This window comes from Oncorhynchus clarkii, chromosome 17 (genome assembly GCF_045791955.1).
Source record: "Oncorhynchus clarkii lewisi isolate Uvic-CL-2024 chromosome 17, UVic_Ocla_1.0, whole genome shotgun sequence".
In the NCBI taxonomy this organism is placed as follows: domain Eukaryota; kingdom Metazoa; phylum Chordata; class Actinopteri; order Salmoniformes; family Salmonidae; genus Oncorhynchus; species Oncorhynchus clarkii.
Genome location: NC_092163.1, coordinates 73452860 through 73475706, shown reverse-complemented (window position 1 = coordinate 73475706; position 22847 = coordinate 73452860). Strand labels below are relative to the sequence as shown.

At 43.0% G+C, this 22847-nt stretch overlaps 2 protein-coding genes and 1 long non-coding RNA gene across 3 annotated transcripts; all 3 read right to left on the bottom strand.

The window, feature by feature from the left end:
- Positions 1 to 2809: 2809 nt before the first annotated feature.
- Positions 2810 to 7070, bottom strand: LOC139371408 (zinc finger and SCAN domain-containing protein 22-like). Its single transcript, XM_071111802.1, has 2 exons — positions 6836 to 7070; positions 2810 to 6403 (listed from the first exon to the last, which is right to left on the bottom strand). Exons 1-2 carry the CDS (start codon positions 7014 to 7016, stop codon positions 5487 to 5489), a joined length of 1098 nt encoding a protein of 365 aa, XP_070967903.1. The 5' UTR covers positions 7017 to 7070; the 3' UTR covers positions 2810 to 5486.
- Positions 7071 to 7272: 202 nt separating this feature from the next.
- LOC139371409 (uncharacterized) lies at positions 7273 to 9219 on the bottom strand. The gene is made up of 2 exons (XR_011627226.1): positions 8950 to 9219; positions 7273 to 8750 (listed from the first exon to the last, which is right to left on the bottom strand). It is a non-coding gene; the product is annotated as an uncharacterized lncRNA (long non-coding RNA).
- A 1163-nt stretch (positions 9220 to 10382) lies between these two features.
- Positions 10383 to 21303, bottom strand: LOC139371404 (uncharacterized). Its single transcript, XM_071111795.1, has 3 exons — positions 20354 to 21303; positions 19356 to 19988; positions 10383 to 12258 (listed from the first exon to the last, which is right to left on the bottom strand). The coding sequence occupies exons 1-3, from the start codon at positions 20948 to 20950 to the stop codon at positions 10801 to 10803; spliced, it is 2688 nt and encodes an 895-aa protein (XP_070967896.1). The 5' UTR covers positions 20951 to 21303; the 3' UTR covers positions 10383 to 10800.
- Between the last annotated feature and the right edge of the window lie 1544 nt (positions 21304 to 22847).

Sequence of the window (22847 nt, the reverse complement as noted above, 5' to 3'; positions counted from 1 at the left end):
GTGGTTCGACGGAGTGACGTCTGTACAGCCCATTATAACACACGTCATACCATCGTCGACATCTAAACGCAGATACGGGGGCAGGTTAGCTAGCTAACACTAATTCATATTTCAAATAAGATATCTACAGAAGATCTGAGGACGTTTTATCCTCGCTAGCTGTCTACTGTTACTAACCTGGCAATGGAATCCCATTTATGTGCAGTTTGCGTCTCAGTTGATCATTCGCTCTTTCCCTGTATTACAGTATTTCCTCCTTGTATTTTAATATGGTCTCATATCTATTGGGCAACTGACATCAACCGTTCGGTCAAATATACATTTAGAAACTGTAACTTCGTCTGGTCGAGGGCCGCTGGCAGGGCACAACAAACCATAGTTTGTAAAATAAGAACGAATGTGACACAATCAGAAAAAGTTAGTTACCGTAAGTACTTAAGGACATGGGGCAGCTGAAATCAAATAATTGTATCATCCATCCGAGACAAATCAATCAGCATATGGAAAATATATATATCTATTTGATACACCGAGACATTTATTCCAGCATGTGCGAGGTACTTATACTATGAATCCCAAAATCAACCCCTAGTCCCTCAACGTTTAATCTCAATCTCTTCATTCAAAGACTCAATCATGGACACTCTTACTGACAGTTGTGGCTGCTTTGTATGATGTATTGTTGTCTCTACCTTCTTGACCTCTGCTGTTGACTTTGCCCAATAATGTTTGTACCATGTTTTTGTGCTGCTACCATGTTGTTTTTCTACCATGCTGTGTTGTCATGTTTTGCTGCCTTATGTTAGGTCTCGCATTATGTAGTGTTGTGTCTGTCTCGTTGTGATGTGGTTTGTCCTATATTTATACAGTATTTTTGCCTTTTGGTACAATCTAAGATAAATGCCCTCAATCTCACACAAATTATCAAGGAACCTACCAGGTACAACCTTAAATTGGTAACCATGGCACCCTCTTAGATATCATCCTGACCAACTTGCCCTCTAAATACATCTCTGCTGTCTTCAACCAGGATCTCAGCGATCACTGCCTCAGCGTGTGTAATGGGTCCGCGGTCAAACGACCACCCCTCATCACTGTCAAACGCTCACTAAAAGACTTCAGAGAGCAGGCCTTTCTAACCAACAAGGCCCAGGTAAACTGGAACACCTCTCAGTTAGTGTTCAGTGTGTCAAAAGGGCCTCTGTATATATCAATGATGTCGCTCTTGCGGCTGGTGATTCTCTGATCCACCTCTACGCAGACGACACCATTCTGTATACATCTGGCCCTTATTTGTACACTGTGCTAACAAACCTCCAAACGAGCTTCAACGCCAAACACTCCTTCCGTGGCCTCCAACTGCTTTTAAATGCTAGTAAAACTAAGTGCATGCTCTTCAACCGATTGCTGTCCGCACCCTCCCTCCCGACTAGCATCACTACTCTGGATGGTTCTGACCTAGAATATGTGGACAACTACAAATACCTAGGTGTCTGGTTAGACTGTAAACTCTCCTTCCAGACTCACATTAAGCATCTCCAATCCAAAATTAAATCTAGAATTGGCTTCCTATTTCGCAACAGTCTCCTTCACTCATGCTGCCAAACAGACCCTTGTAGAACTGACTATCCTACCGATCCTCGACTTCGGCAATGTTATTTACAAAATAGCCCACAACACTCTACTCAGCAAACTGGATTTAGTTCATCCTAGTGCCATCCGTTTTATCACCAAAGCCCCATATACCACCCACCACTGCGACCTGTATGCTCTCGTTGGCTGGCCCTCGATACATATATGTCGCCAAACCCACTGGCTCCAGGTCATCTATAGGTCTTTGCTAGGTAAAGTGCCGCCTTATCTCAGCTCACTGGTCACCATAGCAACACCCATCTGTAGCACGCTAGTCCCCAAAGCCAACACTTACTTTGGTCGCCTTTCCTTCCAGTTCTCTGCTGCCAATGATTGGAACGAATTGCAAAAATCTCTGAAGCTAGAATCTTATATCTCCCTCTCCAATTAAGCATCAGCTGTCAGAGCAGTTTACCGATCACTGTACCTGTACACAGCCAATCTGTAAATAGTACACCCGACTACCTCATCCCCATAGTATTACTTACCCTCTTGCTCTTTTGCACCCCAGTATCTCTACTTGCACATCATCATCTGCATATCTATCACTCCAGTGTTAATGCTAAATTGTAATTATTTTTCGCCTCTAGGGCATATTTATTGCCTTTACCTCCCTACTCTTCTACATTTGCACACACTGTACATAGATTTTTCTATTTTTCTTTTCTTTTGTGTTATTGACTGTACGTTTGTTTATGTGTGTAACTGTTGTTTTTGTCGCACTGCTTTGCTTTATCTTGGCCAGGTCGCAGTTGTAAATTCCAGGTCGCAGTTGTTCTCAACTGGCCTACCTGGTTAAATAAAGGTGTTCTCAACTGGCCTACCTGGTTAAATAAAGGTGTTCTCAACTGGCCTACCTGGTTAAATAAAGGTGAAATAAACATAAATAAAAAAGGCCGTCATTGTAAATAAGAATTGGTTCTTAACTGAGTTGCCTAGTTAAATAATGATTACATGATAATAAAAACCGTAGATAGGTGTGGGTAGTTTATCTTGATTTGGGATTTAGGGACTCTGCTGTGTCGGTGAAGTTGTTTTAACTGTACATTTAGGTTCAGTCGGAATTGATTTGTTCACTTGAACGGCTAATAATCATGCAAACAAACATCTTATTCTAGTGCCGGCCATCGCTCGGCCTGTATGCCCATATATGGAGAAATGAACAAAGACAGCATGGTCAGTTACTAGTTTATTAAAAAATAACATTTAGTACACAATGATACAACACTGTACAGTAATGTGTGTGGGAGCAGCAGTGTCCCAGAATAGACTGTGGGGAAGAGACTGGAGGGATGTCGATCGAGTTAGACGGCCTACTGTAGTAGCCTCAGTCCTGAGAGGTGATAAAGGCCCTGTCTTGTGACAACCCCATAGCCCCTATTGCCCAAGACACTTGGCCTAAGTGATGGGGCTGTGGTTTGTATCTGGTATGGGCCATAGGCCTACTGCTTGTTCATGAGCATTGGTCTCAGCTCGGCATTTAATACTCCTGGATTAAATGCTTTCACAATATACACTAAAGTGCTTTTTATTCCAGGAGAAACCTTGATTAGGGTCTGAAAAAATGTATTTTACACTTGCAAACAACTGGCCACCATTACTAGGTATTTAGTATAGTGAATATGTGTGCAGCAGCAACCTAGCTCAGGACCAATCCTCTTGAAACAAGCAGCACAGACACATACAGGGTAAAATACTGTATGACTCAGCTGAGGAATCGGTCTTTCCCTGCACCGTGTTGGTTAAATACTGTAGTAGTGCAGGTCATAGCGGACACACAAACCCTATCTGCATCAGAGGTGGGGGATAGATAGTGGTCATACACAGAATGATCATCACCAACGTCAAATGTATCTTGCAGAATAGCAGTCTCAGTGTTGACTCCTCTGTGACAATAGTATGTTATTGTATCAGTTACAAGTTGACTGAAATTCAGGGGGCAGTATACAGTTCTGCAACCGTGACTAATGCCTTGATCAGACTGACAGCACCATTGCATATCATTTTGCGTTGCTACGCAAACACACTGAACGCGTATCTCTACCATACAATTTGATGCATACGTTGGATATATCCAACGCATGCACCACACTGAATGCGTATCTCTACCATACAATTTGATGCATACGTTGGATATATCCAACGCATGCACCACACAGAACGCACTACAATGCAGCGTTCTATTGGAAATGTATGTATACTGAACAAAAGTATAAAAAAAGTAAAAGTGTTAGTCCCATGTTTCATGAGCGGAAATAAAAGATGCCAGAAATGTTTCATATACACAAAAAGCGTATTTCTCTCAAATGTTTTGCACAAATTTGTTTACATCCCTGTATGGAGCATTTCTTGTTTGCCAAGATAATCCATCCACCTGACAGGTGTGGAATATCAACAAGCTGATCTTGACACAGGTGCACCCTGTGCTGGGGACAACAAAAGGCCACTCTAAAATGTGCAGTTTTGTCACAACAGAATGCCACAGACATCTCAAGTTGAGGGAGCATGCAATTGGCATGCTGACTGCAGGAATGTCCACCAAAGCTGTTGCCAGAGAATTGAATGTTAATTTCTCTACCATAAGCCGCCTCAAGTCATTTTAGAGAATTTGGCAGTACGTCCAACCGGCCTCAGAACCGCAGATCAAGTGTAACCACGCCAGCCCTGAACCTCCACATCCGACTTCTTCACTTGCTGGATTGTCTGTGACCAGCCACCCGGACAGCTGATGAAACTAAGGGATATGTGTGTCTAAATTGTAATAAAGCACCTTTGTAGGAAAAACTCATTCTGACTGGCTGGCCTTGGCTCCCCAGTGGGTGGGCCTATGCCCTCCAAGGCCCAACCATGGCTGTGCCCGTGCCCATTCATGTGAAATCCATATATTAGGGCCTAATGAATTTATTTCAATTGACTGATTTCATTATATGATATATAGTTGAAATTGTTGCGTTTATATTTTTGTTCAGAATACTTCTGGTGTACCAAAATGCAATGACGCTGTTGGTGTGATTGAGGGAGAGGCAATGCTTCTTTAAAATTGAGTATATCAGGGAGGCTTTATGTGGCTAACCGTACGGAAACATAGAATACAGCAGGCAGGGCTATTGCTAACCGTAATGCCCACCTCTGACCTCACCCGAACTAACAATGGCTAATATGTCTACTTTATATCCATATTTGGAAACTCAAAGAATGGACAACTGTTTATAAACAATGCCCATACGGTTAGCCAGTGTTCATTAAAAAACACAAATAAAAACAGCTTACGAATTTCAGCCAGGTGATTCAGGAAATCAGATTTCAGAGTGTTAGAAGAGGCTGTGATATACTTTATCAAAAATAAATTAAATTCTAAAACAACCATTGCTTTTAGAAACTTGAAAATTGGTGTAAATTGGCCCTGTGCAAATCATCTGGGGCAAGACCACGTATTGGAACGCTGCATTGTTGCAATCCTGAATGCACTCCATTCAAGGCGCATAGCGGAAGACTTCATTATCATCATGCTATCAAGCTTATTACTAAAATACTAAATAATTAGGAAATACTAGCTAATAACTCAAATACAAAAAGAAAAAAAATGGACACATACTAAATTGACTATACTGCAATACAAATCCTATTGCATGAGAGATAGACTATGGCATGGAGAGAACTGTTACTTAGGAGAGATAAAACATTCTAAGAAAGTCACAGAATAGCTCAGAGAGAGAGAGAGAGTGAGAAAAAACAAGCCTCGTCTTAGTGGCAGCAATTTTAGCTTTTTAAAAATGTCCCATAATCAGCAATTCATTCATATACCGAGACTCAGTCGTTCATTAACAACAACCAGCGGTGGCGTCTCCCTCATCTCACTGCCCCGAGAAGTAGGTGCCCTCACGGCTGTGGGTCTGGAGGTGACGTTTGATTTTGTCAGAGCGGCTGAAACACTTGCCACACACGGGGCAGCTGTAGGGTTTCTCTCCTGTGTGGATACGCATGTGGACCTTGAGATGGGCCATCTGGGTAAATCCTTTTCCACAGCTCTGGCAGCGGTACGGCTTCTCTCCAGTGTGACTCCTGGCATGCTCCTGGAGCCTGCCGGAGGAGCTGCAGCACTTACCACACACCCCGCAGCGATACGGCTTTTCTCGGGTGTGCACCTGGACGTGGACATGCAGGTGTCCGACGTGGCTGAACGTCTCCCCGCACACCCTGCAGCAGAACGACGACACGTGCACCTGGAGAGGAGATTTTCCACACTCTGCGGCCGCGGTGGAATTAGCGCCCTGGTTGCCTAAGTGGGAGCCCTGACCTCTGCTCCCGCCGGCTCGTCCTTTAGCCGCCGACATCTGCCCTCCGTTCTCCACCCCAATGATGTCAATGTTCTCGTTGGAGCAGTTGGGGTTGACTGTGGCCAGGGGCTGCGGGCCGCTGTTGGATGAAGACGACGATGAGCCTCTGTGGGACCCTTCTGATTTGACATGTCTGGATGAGCTTCTGGGACCAGGCTCCCTCTCTCTGTTCTCCACCGACGGGTTCTGGGGCAGGTTGGAGGAGTGGGGAGGGTCCTGGGGGTATTCGTTGCTGACGCGGGGAGGGGTGAACATGGACTCTGGGGTGCTGCAGGAGCCGTGGCCGCGAAGCTGATCGTCCCCCTGGCTGTACCTGAGCTCCCGTTTCTCCTTGATCAGGATGGGGATGCGCTCCTCATGGCCCATACTGGGGCTCCACTCCCGGCGGGGATGCTCGCTATCCTCCTCCTCCAATAGTGCCATGGACTGACGGTCTGGATGGAAGAGTGGGAGGGACGTGGCAGTCAGATATGATTTACGATCGCGGAAAAATACGATAAACTAAATTAATATAAACGTTATCACAGGAACCCGATTTCAGAAATTAAATCAGCAAGGCTGATGCCTGAAATTCTAGTCTAAATCGCAACAACTAGCTAGCTAAGGAACAAAGGTGGCTAACTAGCTAGCTGAGTTAGCAACCGCTTACATTATTAGCTAATGTTAGCCTTATGAAAAACATGAGTTACCTGGCTACTTCTCGAAGCGTTAATACAGGGTGTAATATATATATTTAAAAAAAAAAAAAAAAACAAGGGCCCTTTCGCTAGTTACGCAGCTATGCATGCATACAACAGCACTTTAGTGACCAATTTGGTTTCCTAGCGTGCGGCTTCCGTGCTAATTTTAGCATGGTAGCTACTAACCTGGCCATATTTCAATCCCAGCGTCTCGAAGCCGACGTCTCAGATGGTCGTTCTCCCTCTCCCTGAGCGCAATCTCCTCTTGGTATTCCAAAATCGTGTCTTCGACGGATTTATAGATCTCCTGGGCAGCGAGCATAAGCCGCTCGGTCAAAAATACATTTAAAAACTGCAATTTAGTCATTTTCGGGTGTCGTAGCTAGCTACAAGAGCTCTCGCTATCATCCAAAATGGACCTAAAAGATGCTCTCGCTGATCACGTGATAAGGAATGCCCGCTGTTACCGTAATAATAGGAAAACGCGAGGCCCTAAATAGGCCAAACCCAAACATCATGTTCAGCTCTCAAGGAACGCTGAAAATGAATGCATTGTACACGTTAATCCATATTTTTCAGTACGGTACAGGGTGTTCTTATGGAAGACAGCACAACTGTAAAGATTTTTAAATGGTTTATGTAGGTTTAAAAGGGCATGATAATTTTGGGCACCTACCACAGGCTAGTGAATACCAATGAGTGAGCTTTGAGTGGTATACCCAGGTGAATTTTGCATACAAAATACAGCCAACTCCTTATGCAGTGCCTGGAAAAGTGTTTACCATCTTCCCCACATTGAAATAACATATGAATCCTCTCATGATTTTTGGGCGTGTGCATCTAGAACACACCAAGAGACTTGAGACTGTTTTGTATAGACTGGTGCAATTAACCAATGTGCACTTATCAGGGGTTGACTGAATTTGCTTTTGAGCCCGAGCAAAAAAGCATCTTACCATGCAAGACCTGCCCAGCAATTATGAGCCAAAATATGATACAAGTTAGAGGTTGTAGCCTGTAAAAGAAAACAGGCTGTTTTACATCTTTAATGTAGTTTATGATTTGAGACAACAATACAGGGAAGAAAGGGAGGAGAAATTATATACACCACAGGAGGGTGGTGGCACCTTAATTGGTGAGGACGGGCTCGTGGTAATGGAGGGAAATGTGGGGATTGGTATCAATGCCACTCTATTCACTCCGGTCCAGACTTATATGAGCCGTTCTCCCCTCAGCCTCCACTGACATAGACCTGAATGTAGGGGTTGGGGAGATGTGTCTTACAACTTTATTTACTTTTGCTGTCTTTTTCCCACATAACCTTTTCATCATCCCACCTAGCTATCTTAAGATGAATGCATTAACTGTAAGTCGCTCTGGCTAAGTGCATCTTCTAAATGACTAAAATGTAAATATTAATGTAAATCCGTATACTGAATGCTATATTTTTTTTTTTTTCACACACCCTTGACATCTTTGTGTTTCCTCTGCATGTGTACTTTGAGGTTCGACCTCTGGTTGAAACAGTGACCACAGACATTACAGAGGTAGGGTCTCTCGCCGGTGTGTATTAGCTGGTGTGTTTTTAACTTGCTGGCGGTAAGAAAACACTTTCCACACAACGTACAGCAGTGGGGTTTTTCCTGCGTGTGAGCCATGCGTGTGTGCTGTTTCAAACGACTCATGTAACGGAAAGTCTTCCCACAGTCTTTACAAATAAACAATTTCTTTACAACCTGAATGACCAGAGGCGATATCTGATGAGATAAGACGACGGCTTGGTTCTGTGCGATTTGGAAGGGCTGTGCGGGCTGAGCCAGGAGAAGGGGTATGGGTAAGGAGGGTAAGGGCTTGGGCTGGATCTGGGGCAATGTTTTGGATAGGCCAAGATCATTGTCTTTGCTGCAACAGTGAGTGGTGGGTGTAGGCATCAATTCTGTTGTTCCAGTCTCTTGAAGCTGCTCTTCCCCCTGACTGGTCCTTGCTTCTTGCTTCTTCTCCTCAGTTTGTGAAACCTCCTCCCCCAGACTGGGGCTCGACTCCTGCTTCAGCTTTGGGGGAGCTACTGCTACAGAGACAGTGCGGGTGATCTGTCGTAGACCTGCAGTTATGGATGGTTGACAAAATAACATCTTGGTAAAACAATTCTATAGCGGACGTGCGTGCACTGCACTGCACATGTCACAACTCCCCCTAAACACAACTACAGTAGCTAGTTCACACCCTGATATATTCTCTTTGAGATAGAAATATGGCTTCAATTTCCAATAATGAAATTTGCATTATTAGGTCCTACAAACCTCGTTTAACGTTCACTTTTCTCGGTCTGTTAGCATTAAACTGCTTCCGTAGAAATTCATTCTCTCTCTTTACGTAAGTGATCTCTGCTTGGTATTCTGCAAACGTTTCTTCTAACATTTTATATATATCCTGTGCAGCAGACGTTAATCGTTCAGTGAGAAACAAACTTAGCAACTCCAATTTGGCCATTTTTTTGCGAAAAGAAACGCACACTAGCAGCCAGCTAACGTTAGCTAGTTGTTTACGATTGAAAGTCTTCTTCTACGGTTCAGGGCGCACCCAACAACAATCAAGTTGGCGCATTATCGCCACCTTCTGGGACTGCAGTGAAACAAAGATAACAACAGAAAAGACAACAGTTTCTTTGAGACCAAGTCGACTATCTAAACTCAGCAAAAAAAAGAAACATCCCTTTTTCAGGACACTGTCTTTCAAGGATAATTTGTAAAAATCCAAATAACTTCACACTGTTTCCCATGCTTGTTCAATGAACAATAAACAATTAATGAACATGCGCCTGTGGAACGGTAGGCAATTAAGGTCACAGTTGTGAAAACTTAGGACACTAAAGAGGCCTTTCTACTGACTCTGAAAAACACCAAATAAAAGATGCCCAGGGTCCCTGCTCAGCTGCGTGAACGTGCCTTAGGCATGCTGCAAGGAGGCATGAGGACTGCAGATGTGGCCAGGGCAATAAATTGCAATGTCCGTACTGTGATACGCCCAAGACAGCTCTACAGGGAGACAGAACGGACAGCTGATCGTCCTCGCATTGGCAGACCATGTGTAACACCTGGACAGGATTGGTACATCCACACATCACGCCTGTGGGACAGGTACAGGATGGCAACAACTGCCCGAGTTACACCAGGAACGCACAATCCCTCCATCAGTGCTCAGACTGTCCGCAATAGGCTGAGAGAGGCTGGACTGAGGGCTTGTAGACCTGTTGTAAGGCAGGTCCTCACCAAACATCACCGGCAACAACATCGCCTATGGGCACAAACTCACCGTCGCGGGACCAGACAGGACTGGCAAAAAGTGCTCTTCACTGACGAGTAGAGGTTTTTTCTCACCAGTGATATCTGATACTGACTGTTACTTTTGATTTTGACCCCCCCTCTCTTTGTTCAGGTACACATGATTCCATTCCTGTTAGTCACATGTCTGTGGAACATGTTCAGTTCAGTTGTTGAATCTTATGTTCAATCAAATATTTACAAGTTAAGTTTGCTGAAAATAAACGCAGTTGACCGTGAGAGGACATTTCTTTTTTTGCTGAGTTTAGTATATGATCTCAATAAAATGCCTTTAGAAAAAAAACATTCAGTTCTCATGCATCTTAAGGTTTAACCAACAGTAAGACTACATGGAAGAGGAGCTAAACCTATTCAGTGAATATGCATTCTCATTATTATGAGAAGTGTGTCCCTTCTGTGGTTGAAAAACAGTACAAAATATTTTATTGTGTTATCCTCTGGCAGCTACAATACACAATACTTTTTAACCAAAACATAAAGAAATGAATCAATCTGTAACTGTGAGACTAACACATTTTTGGGACCAGTCAGCAGTCTCATAACAATTTGGGACAGACAAGTTGACCACATGCTGTCGACTCCTCTTTGTGAAAATGACATGTACTGTGGAATGTTGGAGAGTCAGTCTAAGTCCATTAGCGATGTTTTCAAACTGCTGAATTCACAATGTATTTAAACAAGATAAGTGACTTTAGAGGCATGTCTTTGTCTTCTAAAAGGTGTCAGAACAGGCCACTTTTCCAACTTCTAAGGCAGGTTGTGGGTTCTCCCTTTAGTAAATGTTCACATGTGTTGTGAGGGGGATCTAAGCTATGGTGTCTCTCCATTGGACCAGCATTTTAGAGATCCTACTCCGACAAAGCCTTTTCTGCACTCTCTGGACTCTGGTCTCTCTGCACTCTCTGGACTCTGTGGTCTCTCTGCACTCTCTGGACTCTGTGGTCTCTCTGCACTCTGTGGACTCTGTGGTCTCTCTGCACTCTGTGGACTCTGTGGTCTCTCTGCACTCTGTGGACTCTGTGGTCTCTCTGCACTCTGTGGTCTCTCTGCACTCTGTGGTGCGTGAGCCATTTTGTGAGTTTTCATGTGAGTCTTGCGGGATGAGGACTGACTGAAGCATCTACCACAGACGTTGCAGCGATACGGTTTCTCTCCAGTGTGAGTTAGTAGGTGACATTTTAAAGCACCTAACAATCTAAAGCATTTTCCACACTCTCTGCACTTATACGGTTTCTCTCCTGTGTGAGTCCTCATGTGCCCTTTAAGAGTATTCTTCTCCCTGAAGCACATGCCACAATCTTCACACTGAAACGGTTTCTCTCCAGTGTGAGTTAACTGGTGGAGTTTAACTTGTCTTTCTCCCGAGAAGCCTTTTCTGCACAAATGGCATTTATATGGCTTATCTCGTCCCTCTATGTGAAAGGACGTATGATGCTCTTTAAGGGCCTTGCCATGTCTGAAGGTTTTGCCACACACTTCGCACAGATGTGGCTTCTCCACATAGTGATAAATACTGATATGATATTTCAGCTCAGAATTCTTAGGGAAACATTTGCCACAAATATGACAAAAAGTTTTCATTAGACTGTGAGTTTGCAGGTGAACCGCCATGTTCTCTGCAGGCCCAAGGACCTTCCCACACAAACCACACAAACGGTTTTGCTCCGCTAAGTGCATCTGAACATGTCTTATCAAATGACGCGTGAAGTCAAATGATTGCCCACACACCTGGCAAGAACAAGGAACGTTGTAGTTGTGCAACGTAGTGCTTTCCACACCTTTGACTTCCTCACTTTGAGCTGCAGGGCTTTGCACATAGGGAAGTGTAAATATCATCAGGGGGGCATTCTGTTTAGACAACATAACAGTTTGGTTCTGTGCTGTTTGGAAGGGTTGGGCCAGGAGAAAGGTTGTGGGGAAGGGCTGGGGTTTGGGCTGAGGCTTGGGCTGGGCCTGATGTTGGGGCTGAGGCTGGGCCTGATGTTGGGCCTGAGGCTGGGCCTGATGTTGGGCCTGAGGCTGGGCCTGAGGCTGGGCCTGAGGCTGGGGCTGAGGCTGGGGCTGATGTTGGGGCTGAGGCTGGGGTTTGGGCAGAGGTTTGGGCTTGGCCTGGCATTTGGATGGGCCCTGACCATGGTTTTTGCTCCGAAAGAGAGGAGTGCATGTGACTGTTGTGGACTCTGTGGTTCCAGAGTCTGGAAGCTGCTCTTCCCCCAGACTGGTCCTTGGTTCCTGCTGCTTCTCAGTCGCTGTGGGCTCTGGGTCCTCCTGCTCCATTAAGGGTAAGAAAATCATTACTCAATAAATATTGAAATATTTTTTACATCTAAAACTCTGACAGAACTTCCCTCTGCTCTGCCATGAAATGACTGAATAAAAACCACCATGTCCCACAAAGGGATGAGCACATTGGGGATAAAATGGATATCACAACCAGGGCACAACCTACCGTGCCTTCTGAAAGTATTCACACCCATTGACTTCTTCCACATTTTGTTGCGTTACAGCCTAAATAAAATTGAGATTTTTCATCACTAGCCTACACACAATACCCCATAATATCAAAGTGGAATTATGTTTTTTTTAACATTTTTTACAAATCAATTAAAAATGAAAAGCTGAACTGGCTTGAGTCAATAAGTATTCAACCCCTTTGTTTTGGCAAACCTAAAGTGCAGGAGTAAGAATTTAAGTCACATAAGTTACATGGCTTCACTGTGTGCAATAATGTTTAACATGATTTTTGAATGACTACCTCATCCCTGTTCCCCACACATACAGATATCTATAAAAAGGTCCCTCAGTCGAGCAGTAGATTAAAACAGACTCAACCACAAAGAGGTTTTACAATGCCTGGCAAATGGCACCCATTGGTAGATGGGTAGAAATCCATTTGAGCATGGTAAAGTTATTAATTACCCTTTGCATGGTGTATCAATACACCGTCATTAAAGATACAGGTGTCCTTCCTTAACTCAAGTTGCCGGAGAGAAAGGAAACCGCTCAAGGATTTCACGAAGCCAATGGTTACTTTAAAACAGTTAGTTTAATGGCTGTGACAGGATAAAAAAAATTAAAAAAGAGGATGGATCAACAACATAGTTACTCCACAATAATAACCTAATTAAGGCTGACCGCAATTAGTCAACTGGTCAATACGCTATTGGTCAAGAAGCAGCAAATACAGTGCCTTGCGAAAGTATTCGGCCCCCTTGAACTTTGCGACTTTGTGCCACATTTCAGGCTTCAAACATAAAGATATAAAACTGTATTTTTTTGTGAAGAATCAACAACAAGTGGGACACAATCATGAAGTGGAACGACATTTATTGGATATTTCAAACCTTTTTAACAAATCAAAAACTGAAAAATTGGGCGTGCAAAATTATTCAGCCCCCTTAAGTTAATACTTTGTAGCGCCACCTTTTGCTGCGATTACAGCTGTAAGTCGCTTGGGGTATGTCTCTATCAGTTTTGCACATCGAGAGACTGACATTTTTTCCCCATTCCTCCTTGCAAAACAGCTCGAGCTCAGTGAGGTTGGATGGAGAGCATTTGTGAACAGCAGTTTTCAGTTCTTTCCACAGATTCTCGATTGGATTCAGGTCTGGACTTTGACTTGGCCATTCTAACACCTGGATATGTTTATTTTTGAACCATTCCATTGTAGATTTTGCTTTATGTTTTGGATCATTGTCTTGTTGGAAGACAAATCTCCATCCCGGTCTCAGGTCTTTTGCAGACTCCATCAGGTTTTCTTCCAGAATGGTCCTGTATTTGGCTCCATCCATCTTCCCATCAATTTTAACCATCTTCCCTGTCCCTGCTGAAAAAAAGCAGGCCCAAACCATGATGCTGCCACCACCATGTTTGACAGTGGGGATGGTGTGTTCAGCTGTGTTGCTTTTACGCCAAACATAACGTTTTGCATTGTTGCCAAAAAGTTCAATTTTGGTTTCATCTGACCAGAGCACCTTCTTCCACATGTTTGGTGTGTCTCCCAGGTGGCTTGTGGCAAACTTTAAACGACACTTTTTATGGATATCTTTAAGAAATGGCTTTCTTCTTGCCACTCTTCCATAAAGGCCAGATTTGTGCAATATACGACTGATTGTTGTCCTATGGACAGAGTCTCCCACCTCAGCTGTAGATCTCTGCAGTTCATCCAGAGTGATCATGGGCCTCTTGGCTGCATCTCTGATCAGTCTTCTCCTTGTATGAGCTGAAAGTTTAGAGGGACGGCCAGGTCTTGGTAGATTTGCAGTGGTCTGATACTCCTTCCATTTCAATATTATCGCTTGCACAGTGCTCCTTGGGATGTTTAAAGCTTGGGAAATCTTTTTGTATCCAAATCCGGCTTTAAACTTCTTCACAACAGTATCTCGGACCTGCCTGGTGTGTTCCTTGTTCTTCATGATGCTCTCTGCGCTTTTAACGGACCTCTGAGACTATCACAGTGCAGGTGCATTTATACGGAGACTTGATTACACACAGGTGGATTGTATTTATCATCATTAGTCATTTAGGTCAACATTGGATCATTCAGAGATCCTCACTGAACTTCTGGAGAGAGTTTGCTGCACTGAAAGTAAAGGGGCTGAATAATTTTGCACGCCTAATTTTTCAGTTTTTGATTTGTTAAAAAAGTTTGAAATATCCAATAAATGTCGTTCCACTTCATGATTGTGTCCTACTTGTTGTTGATTCTTCACAAACAAATACAGTTTTATATATTTATGTTTGAAGCCTGAAATGTGGCAAAAGGTCGCAAAGTTCAAGGGGGCCGAATACTTTCGCAAGGCACTGTATATATAAAATATATATATATATACGTTGAAGTCGGAACCTTGTGAAGATGCTGGAGGAAACCGGTACAAAAGTATCTATATCCACAGTAAAACGAGTCCTACATCGACATAACCTTAAAGGCCGCTCAGCAAGGAAGAAGCCACTGCTCCAAAACCGCCATAAAAAAGCCAGGATACAGTTTGCAAATGCACATGGGGACAAAGATCGTACTTTTTGGAGAAATGTCCTCTGGTCTGATGAAACAAATATTGAACTGTTTGGCCATAATGACCATCGTTATGTTTGGAGGAAAAAGGGGGAGGCTTGCAAGCCGAAGAACACCATCCCAACCGTGAAGCACGGGGGTTGCAGCATCATGTTGTGGGGGTGCTTTGCTGCAGGAAGGACTGGTGCACTTCACAAAATAGATGGCATCATGAGGAGCGAAAATTATGTGGATGTATTGAAGCAACATCTCAAGTCAAGTTAAAGCTTGGTCGCAAATGAGTCTTCCAAATGGACAATGACCCCAAGCATACTTCTAAAGTTGTGGTAAAATGGCTTAAGGACAACAAAGTCAAGGTATTGGGGTGGCCATCACAAAGCCCTGACCTCAATCCTATAGAACATTTGTGGGCGGACCTGAAAAAGCGTGCGTGAGAAAGGAGGCCTACAAACCTGACTCAGTTACACCATCTCTGTCAGGAGGAATGGGCCCAAATTTACAAAACTTATTGCGGGAAGCTTGTGGAAGGCTAACCGAAACATTTGATCCAAGTTACAATTTAAAGGCAATGCTACCAGATACTGGGAATTTTTACTATGATTAAATGTCAGGAATTGTGAAAAATTGAGTTTGTGTGTGTGCACACAGTGCACACACACACACAGTGCCTTCGGAAAGTATTCAGACCCCTTAACTTTTTCCACATAAAATTAATTTGAGTTATTTTCCCCTCATCAATCTACACACAATACCCCATAAAGACAAGCAAAAACAGGTAGACATTTTTGCTAATTTGTCCAAAAAAATAATGAAATATCACTTTTACAGTTTTCAGACCCTTTACTCAATACTTTGTTGAAGCACCTTTGGCAGTGATTAGAGCCTAGAGTCTTTTCCGGTATGATGCTACAAGCTTGGCACTCCTGTATTTGGGGAGTTTCTCCCATTATTCTCTGCAGATCCTCTCAAGCTATGTCAGGTTGGATGGGGAGCGTTGCTGCACAGCCATTTTCAGGTCTCTCCAGAGATGTTCGATCGGGTTCAAGTCTGGGCCACTCAGGGACATACAGACACTTGTTCTGAAGCCACTCCTGCGTTGTCTTGGCTGTGTGCTTACGGCCGTTGTCCTGTTGACAGGTGAACCTTAGCCCCAGTCTGAGGTCCTGAGCGCTCTGGAGCAGGTTTTCATCAAGGATCTCTGTACTTTACTCCGTTCATCTTTGCCTCGACCCTGAATAGTCTCCCAGTCCCTGCCTCTGAAAAACATCCACAGAGCATGATGCTGCCACCACCATGCTTTACCATAGGGATGGTACCAGGTTTCCTCCAGACTTGATGCTTGGCATTCAGGCCAAAGAGTTAAATCTTGGTTTCATCAGACCAGAGAGTCTTGTTTCTCATGGTCTGAGAGTCCTTTGGGTGCCTTTTGGCAAACTCCAAGCGGGCTGTCATGTTCCTTTTACTGAGGAGTGGCTTCTGTCTGGCCACTTTACCATAGAGGCCTGATTGGTGGAGTGCTGCAGAGATGGGAGAACATTCCAGAAGGACAACCATATCCACAGAGGAACTCCTGAGCTCTGTCAGAGTGACCATCGGGTTCTTGGTCACCTCCCTGACCAAGGCCCTTCTCCCCCTGATTGCTCAGTTTGGCCGGGCGGCCAGCTCTAGGAAGAGTCTTAGTGGTTTCAAACTTCTTCCATTTAAGATTGATAGAGGCCACTGTGTTCTTGGGGACCTTCAATGCTGCAGACATTGTTTGGTACCCTTCCCCAAATATGTCCCTCAACACAATCCTGTCTTGGAGCTCAACAGACAACTCATTCGACCTCATGGCTTGGTTTTTGCTCTGACATGCACTGTCAACTGTGCAACCTCACCTGAAAGATGATCAATGGAAACAGGATGCAACTGAGCTAAATTTCGAGTCCGTTAATTCCTAATCTACAAATGTTTGGTTACGGTAATGTCTGTTAATGCATTCAATACATTATTATTCCAGTTTTTTTACCGTTCTCATTGCACAACTTAGGCTACACTTGTGAGAAACAACTTTTGATTAATTTTATTCCATTTACGAGTTGTTCATTTAGTCTTTTCTTTGGAGCGCTCCTGTCAATGTTGAGTAAGGGCACGCACCTGATTACACATAGGAGTAGGACCTACAGGCTACCTGATTACACATAGAAGTAGGACCTACAGGCTACCTGATTACACATAGAAGTAGGACCTACAGGCTACCTGATTACACATAGAAGTAGGACCTACAGGCTACCTGATTACACATAAGTATGCCTATAGGCTACCTGATTACACACAGAAGTAGGACCTACAGGCTACCTGATTACACATAGGAGTGGGACCTACAGGCTACCTGATTACACATAGAAGTAGGACCTACAGGCTACCTGATTACACATAGAAGTAGGACCTGCAGGCTACCTGATTACACATAGAAGTAGGACCTACAGGCTACCTGATTACACATAGAAGTAGGACCTACAGGCTACCTGATTACACATAGGAGTGGGACCTATAGGCTACCTGAATACACATGTCAAGTTAAATTGACTCGTGTGTATGTTAGTCATCATTTATCTGATTTATTAAACGCGCACAGCATACAGAGCCTAGTTTGATGAGCGGAATAGCCTATCACATGTTAGACAGCGAGAGAGCACCTCCTCAAAAAGCTGGTTTTGGAGTGAAACTAGCTTTTATAAACCCAGTCATCGCGCAACAGATAAACGCAATCGCGTGGTAAAAACTGTTTTGATGGCTGCGATTAAAAAGAGTTACCATTTTTTACTTCTCAAACCTCAGATCATAATTCAAGGGCACCTCCCATTCGCAATTCGAGTGCATATAGGCTATAGTCAAAGGTAGGCAGGCTATCAACGCGTCACCTGCCACTTTAGAACGTGAGGCAGTATAATTGTTTGAAACAATTTACTTTACTTTACAATTTACTTTACTTCAAATAATGAGCCATGTCTTACCTTGCATCAAAGTAGCCAAGCAGAAATCCAACCATTATTTTAATAAGACTTCCTCGTGTCATTAAATATAATTTTTCTACAGTTCTATTGGTTTTCATATCAACTTTCTTTTGTTGTCCATAAGCCAAAATCCTAGTCATATTAGTAACCCATTCTAGTTGTTGCTATTAGATCCCCCTCTTTCTAAATTCAAGATTTTCATAATTTCATATCTGTAGCATATGGAACGGCTCACATCAGGTGAACTGTTTCCCCGCAAAATTGTATTTTGGCAAAAATGTTTGAGAATTAAGTTTTAATAGTTGCTTCATTATTGCAGTTGCGTGTTCAATAATAAGCTATAGGCTTGCTATTGTTATGTTTTCATTAAGCTCTTAATGAAAAATGTCCGTTCCTCGTATGCATGCATAGTATTTTCTGTTGGTCATGTCACTGTATGGACCTCATTTGACCGTTTGTTGACCGGTTAATGAGGGTCGGGTTAGTCGGCAGCAAAATGTACATCTCTAGTACAAAGTGTTATGTTTAGGACAAAACTAATACATCACATTACAGAGTACCACTCCATATGTTCAAGTATAGTGGTGGCTGCATCATGTTATGAGTTTTTCAGGATAAAAAAATACATAATGGAGCTAAGCACAGGTAAAATCCTAGAGGAAAACCTGGTTTAGTCTACTTTCCACCAGACACTGGGAGATTAATTCACCTTTCAGCAGGACAGTATTTGAAAACGTAAGGCCAAATTTACACTGGAGTTGCTTACTAAGAAGACAGTAAATCTTCCTGAGTGGCAGAGAAACAGTTTTGACTTAAATCTGCTTGAAGATCTATGGCAAGTCCTGAAAATGGTTGTTTAGCAATGATCAACAACCCATTTGACAGAGCTTGAAGAATTTTGAAAATAATAAAATGGGCAAATGTTGCACTTTCCAGGTGTGAAAAGGTGATTCTAACATGTATTGACGAAGGGGTTGGATCCTTCTCTAATCAAGAAATTGTTTAATTTTTCACTAAATGTTTTACAAATGTTAGACGTTTTCTTCCACTTTGACATTGGAGTATCTTGTGTAGATCATTAACAAAAATGACATTTAAATCAATTTTAATCCCACTTTGTAATAACAAAATGTGGAAAAAGTCAAGGCGTGAACACCTGCTGGAGACACTGTATAAACAAGCGAGGTTGGGGGCAATTCCTTGTCGATTCAGAAAGTAAATCAAATTGCAATTTCAATTGTTCAGCCTAGAAAAGCACTGAAGACAATTGGAATTTCAGTCTAGGCCTAGTTCCCAAATTGACTGAAATTTAATTGGAATTGACTCCAACCATGATAGAAACAAATATTACACACCTGTCTGTCAGTATTTTCTGTGGATCTTCTTGGCGCTACTGAGTCGTAGTTGTGGTCTTCACCTGCAGAGGGAGTCCTGGTTACTTCTTCAGATGCCCTCACTCTTCTCAACAGATGAAGCATGCTTTGCTTTGTAACACAGACACCAAGTCTGGCAAACCTATTGAAGCACTTTTTCTTCTGAGCCTGGTGCATGATAAGCGAGTTCCGATACATGGGTGCACTCATCCTGCCGCAACGTACCTTGAGAAGAGTGGCTCCAGCCATGCCTATGGCGAAGTTCTTTCTCTGTGTACGTTCTTTGGTCAGGGCAGAAACCCATGTAGATGTGCTTGCGGACTCCAGAAACCCAAGGAACGTGGGTGCGGTTGTCTTCCATTCAGTAAAAACAGTGTCCCATCTGAAGGCTTCCAGAGAGGATGGACTGGTCTGTCTAAGTATGGAGTTGAATGGAACGCTAGTGAGCTCTTTGCATTCTTTGACGACTTGATTCAAAACCTCTTTAGTGACAAGGGAAGCCAAATCAGGAATTTCCATTATTGCCTTTGCTGCGCTGAAGAATTGTCCATTCAACATGTTATCCACAAGTTTCTCCATGGGTCCAGTAAGGATGTATTTAGTTGGCACACTCACCTAAAATTAGAAGGGGGAAATGTCAATACCAATCAATACATTTTTTAAACTTTTAATGGCCCAGCAAGCATTTTCACCTGATACTTGCGACCAAACTATCAAAATTCAGTTATTTGCAATGGAAGGAGGAGAGAAGACTGAACGATTTGACGGTTGAATAAAGTTCAACTTTATAGGTTGTAAATGATCACCGCATTGCTGTCAGAGATTGGATCACGGCACTACTGTGGCGCAGGACTCCAGAAAGGAAGGTACACTAGCGACCTTGAACCTGAAACTTCAAGATGTTTAGAACCTTTAACACTACCCTCCCCCGACTTCTCTCCAACATACAGCAGGTATTAAAGGTGACAACACGTGTTTACCTGGCTTAGCTTCGAAGAAGCAGCATCATCGCCAGACTGTGGATCCTGCTCCATATCTTCTTCCAGGTATACTGAGATTTCTGCAGGCTCAGGTTTGATGTTATCGTTGTGGGGATGTGGCGTGGCTTCTTCGCCTGTGTTCTCGCTCTTTGGCACAACTACTAACGTTACGGTCAAATCTCGCGGGGTAACCTTACACGCGTCTGTCATTCTCTGGTGGGGAAAGGGGGTGATACTAATCTCACCTTGTTGGGAGTCCCGAGTTCGCCATGCAAGAGAGTGACTCTCCCTCTGCTTCTGAGCACTTTCTCGAAATATACTGCCAATTTTCTCCACATCGCAAAAGCTTTTGTAGTACCTTTTAAGAAGTTTACGACACGTTTCGCAAATGATCTGTGGTAAGGCATCGTCCTGAGAAATTGGTCCAGTGAGGTCCTCCAATGCTGTGGTGTAGTCAAATGGTTTCAAACATTGACCTTCGAACTGACTGAAGAGATTGTGCACGTATATTTTATTGGAAATGTTTTCCCCACAAGCACGACATACACCGACACAACAGGTTCTCTTTGGTCTCATCATGCTAGCTAGTATTAGCATGTATTAGCGTCACAGAACAGTATCTTTGCTAGCATGGTCCAGAAGTTTTTTTTTCCCGTTTGTTGTTACATTTTCATGTGTCATCCGAATTAGTCCCCTCCTCATTCGCGTGATTGGGAAACAAAAATGTACACGTTACTCAGGTGTGCTCGTTTCACCATCGTACTGCAACGAAAGCGGAGTTTGCAGTTGTTACTAGATAGAATGCAGCTATGGACGGAAGTTACTTTTTGTAGCAGGTTATGATAGAATTTTAGCTAACCCTTTCCCTAACCTAATTTTCCTAAACTGCTACGTTCATTCACTTAGGAGAACATACGTAGCAGGTTATGATAATAATTGTGGCAGGTTAAGATTAGGTAAAATGCCCCCCCCCCCAAAAAAATATGTTTGAAGTAAATTTGACAAAAGCTGGATCCCTTCTAGACATGACCCACTTTTGTATATCGCTACGACCGGAAGGGACATTTTGTAGCAGGTTAGAAGAGCATTTTCGCGAACCTAATTATCCCAACCGGCTACGCGAATTATCCTAACATGATACGGAAGTTCTCCTAACCTGCTACGAAAAAGTAATTTATGTCTGTAGCTGTATGTGTACACCATCGAGATTCCTTTAAAAAAAACATGGCACTTCCGGAAGTGACTTTAACCTAGTAGGTTATGAGCATTTACACAGCAGGTTAGGATAAGTAACGTAGCATGCTATGCGAATTAGGTTAAAGTTAGCGAAAATACTTCCCTAACCTGCTACGAAAAGTCATTTCCAGTCGTAGCTGTATCCAAAGTGGGTTTTCACATTTTAGCTAACCCTAAACCTAATTATCCTAATCTGCCACATTTATTCTCCTAATTTGCTGCATGCGTTCTAAACCTGATAGGAAAAGTAAATTCTGACAAAAACTGAATCCCTGCTAGCCATAACTGTCGAAGTGACGTGTTTTTTGTAGGGAGTCCCGTCAGATTATCTATTGTATTGGCAAAGTAGCCGAGTGACCGCCAACGCAAAGGATATACACGTCCTCAATGCAGGCAATATCAAGCGGGACTATTCTAATGTTAATTTATGTTTAAACTAATAGCACACAGCCCAGACACCAATGCATACCCCCGTAAAACATGCCACCAGAGGGTCACAATCCCCAAGACAAGAACAGTCCATGAGAGTTGCACAGAACTACATAGAGCCATGTCTACATGGAACTCTATTCCACATCAGGTAACTAATACAAGCAGTAGAATCAGATTAAAAAACAGACACAAATACACTTTATGGAACAGTAGGGACTGTGAAGCAACACAAACATTGGTGCATACACACACATGTTAACATACGCACTATACACACATACAAATGTATGTTGTGTTGTAGATATGTGATAGTGGACTAGGCGCCAGAGAGCACACACTTGGTGTATTGTGACATCTGTTATGAATGTACTGTAATGTTTTTATAATTGTATAACTGCCTTAATTTTTCCGGACACCAGATATGCACGTCAACATGTTATGTCACGTGCACAAGCACAGTGAAATGCCTTTCTTGCAAGCTCCAAACGCAATAATGCAATAATCAATATCCACCTAGCACTAAAAATAACACAAGGTAGAACAAAAACATGATGAATAGAAATAAGAACACAAGAAAGTAAGAAGCTATATACAGGGTCAGTTCCAATTCCATATTTACAGTTGGAGTGATATAGGTAGTTATGTATTTTTGTATTTAAAAAAAAAATGTAACTAGGCAAGTCAGTTAAGAACAAATTCTTATTTACAATGACGGCCTACCGGGGAACAGTGGGTTAACTGCCTTGTTCAGGGGCAGAACGGAATATATATTTTTTTACCTATAAAGTTACAAGGCATCAGGATATATGATAAACAGCGTAGCAGC

Coding starts and splice junctions, on each gene's coding strand:
- LOC139371408 (XM_071111802.1), bottom strand. CDS start 7,016: ATGACTAAATTGCAGTTTTTAAATGTATTTTTGACCGAGCGGCTTATG. Junction 6,404..6,835: donor TGGGATTGAAATATGGCCAG/GTTAGTAGCTAC, acceptor TCTTCCATCCAG/ACCGTCAGTCCATGGCACTA.
- LOC139371404 (XM_071111795.1), bottom strand. CDS start 20,950: ATGCTAATACTAGCTAGCATGATGAGACCAAAGAGAACCTGTTGTGTC. Junction 19,989..20,353: donor CTTCTTCGAAGCTAAGCCAG/GTAAACACGTGT, acceptor TTCTAATTTTAG/GTGAGTGTGCCAACTAAATA. Junction 12,259..19,355: donor CAGAAAATACTGACAGACAG/GTGTGTAATATT, acceptor TTAATGGAGCAG/GAGGACCCAGAGCCCACAGC.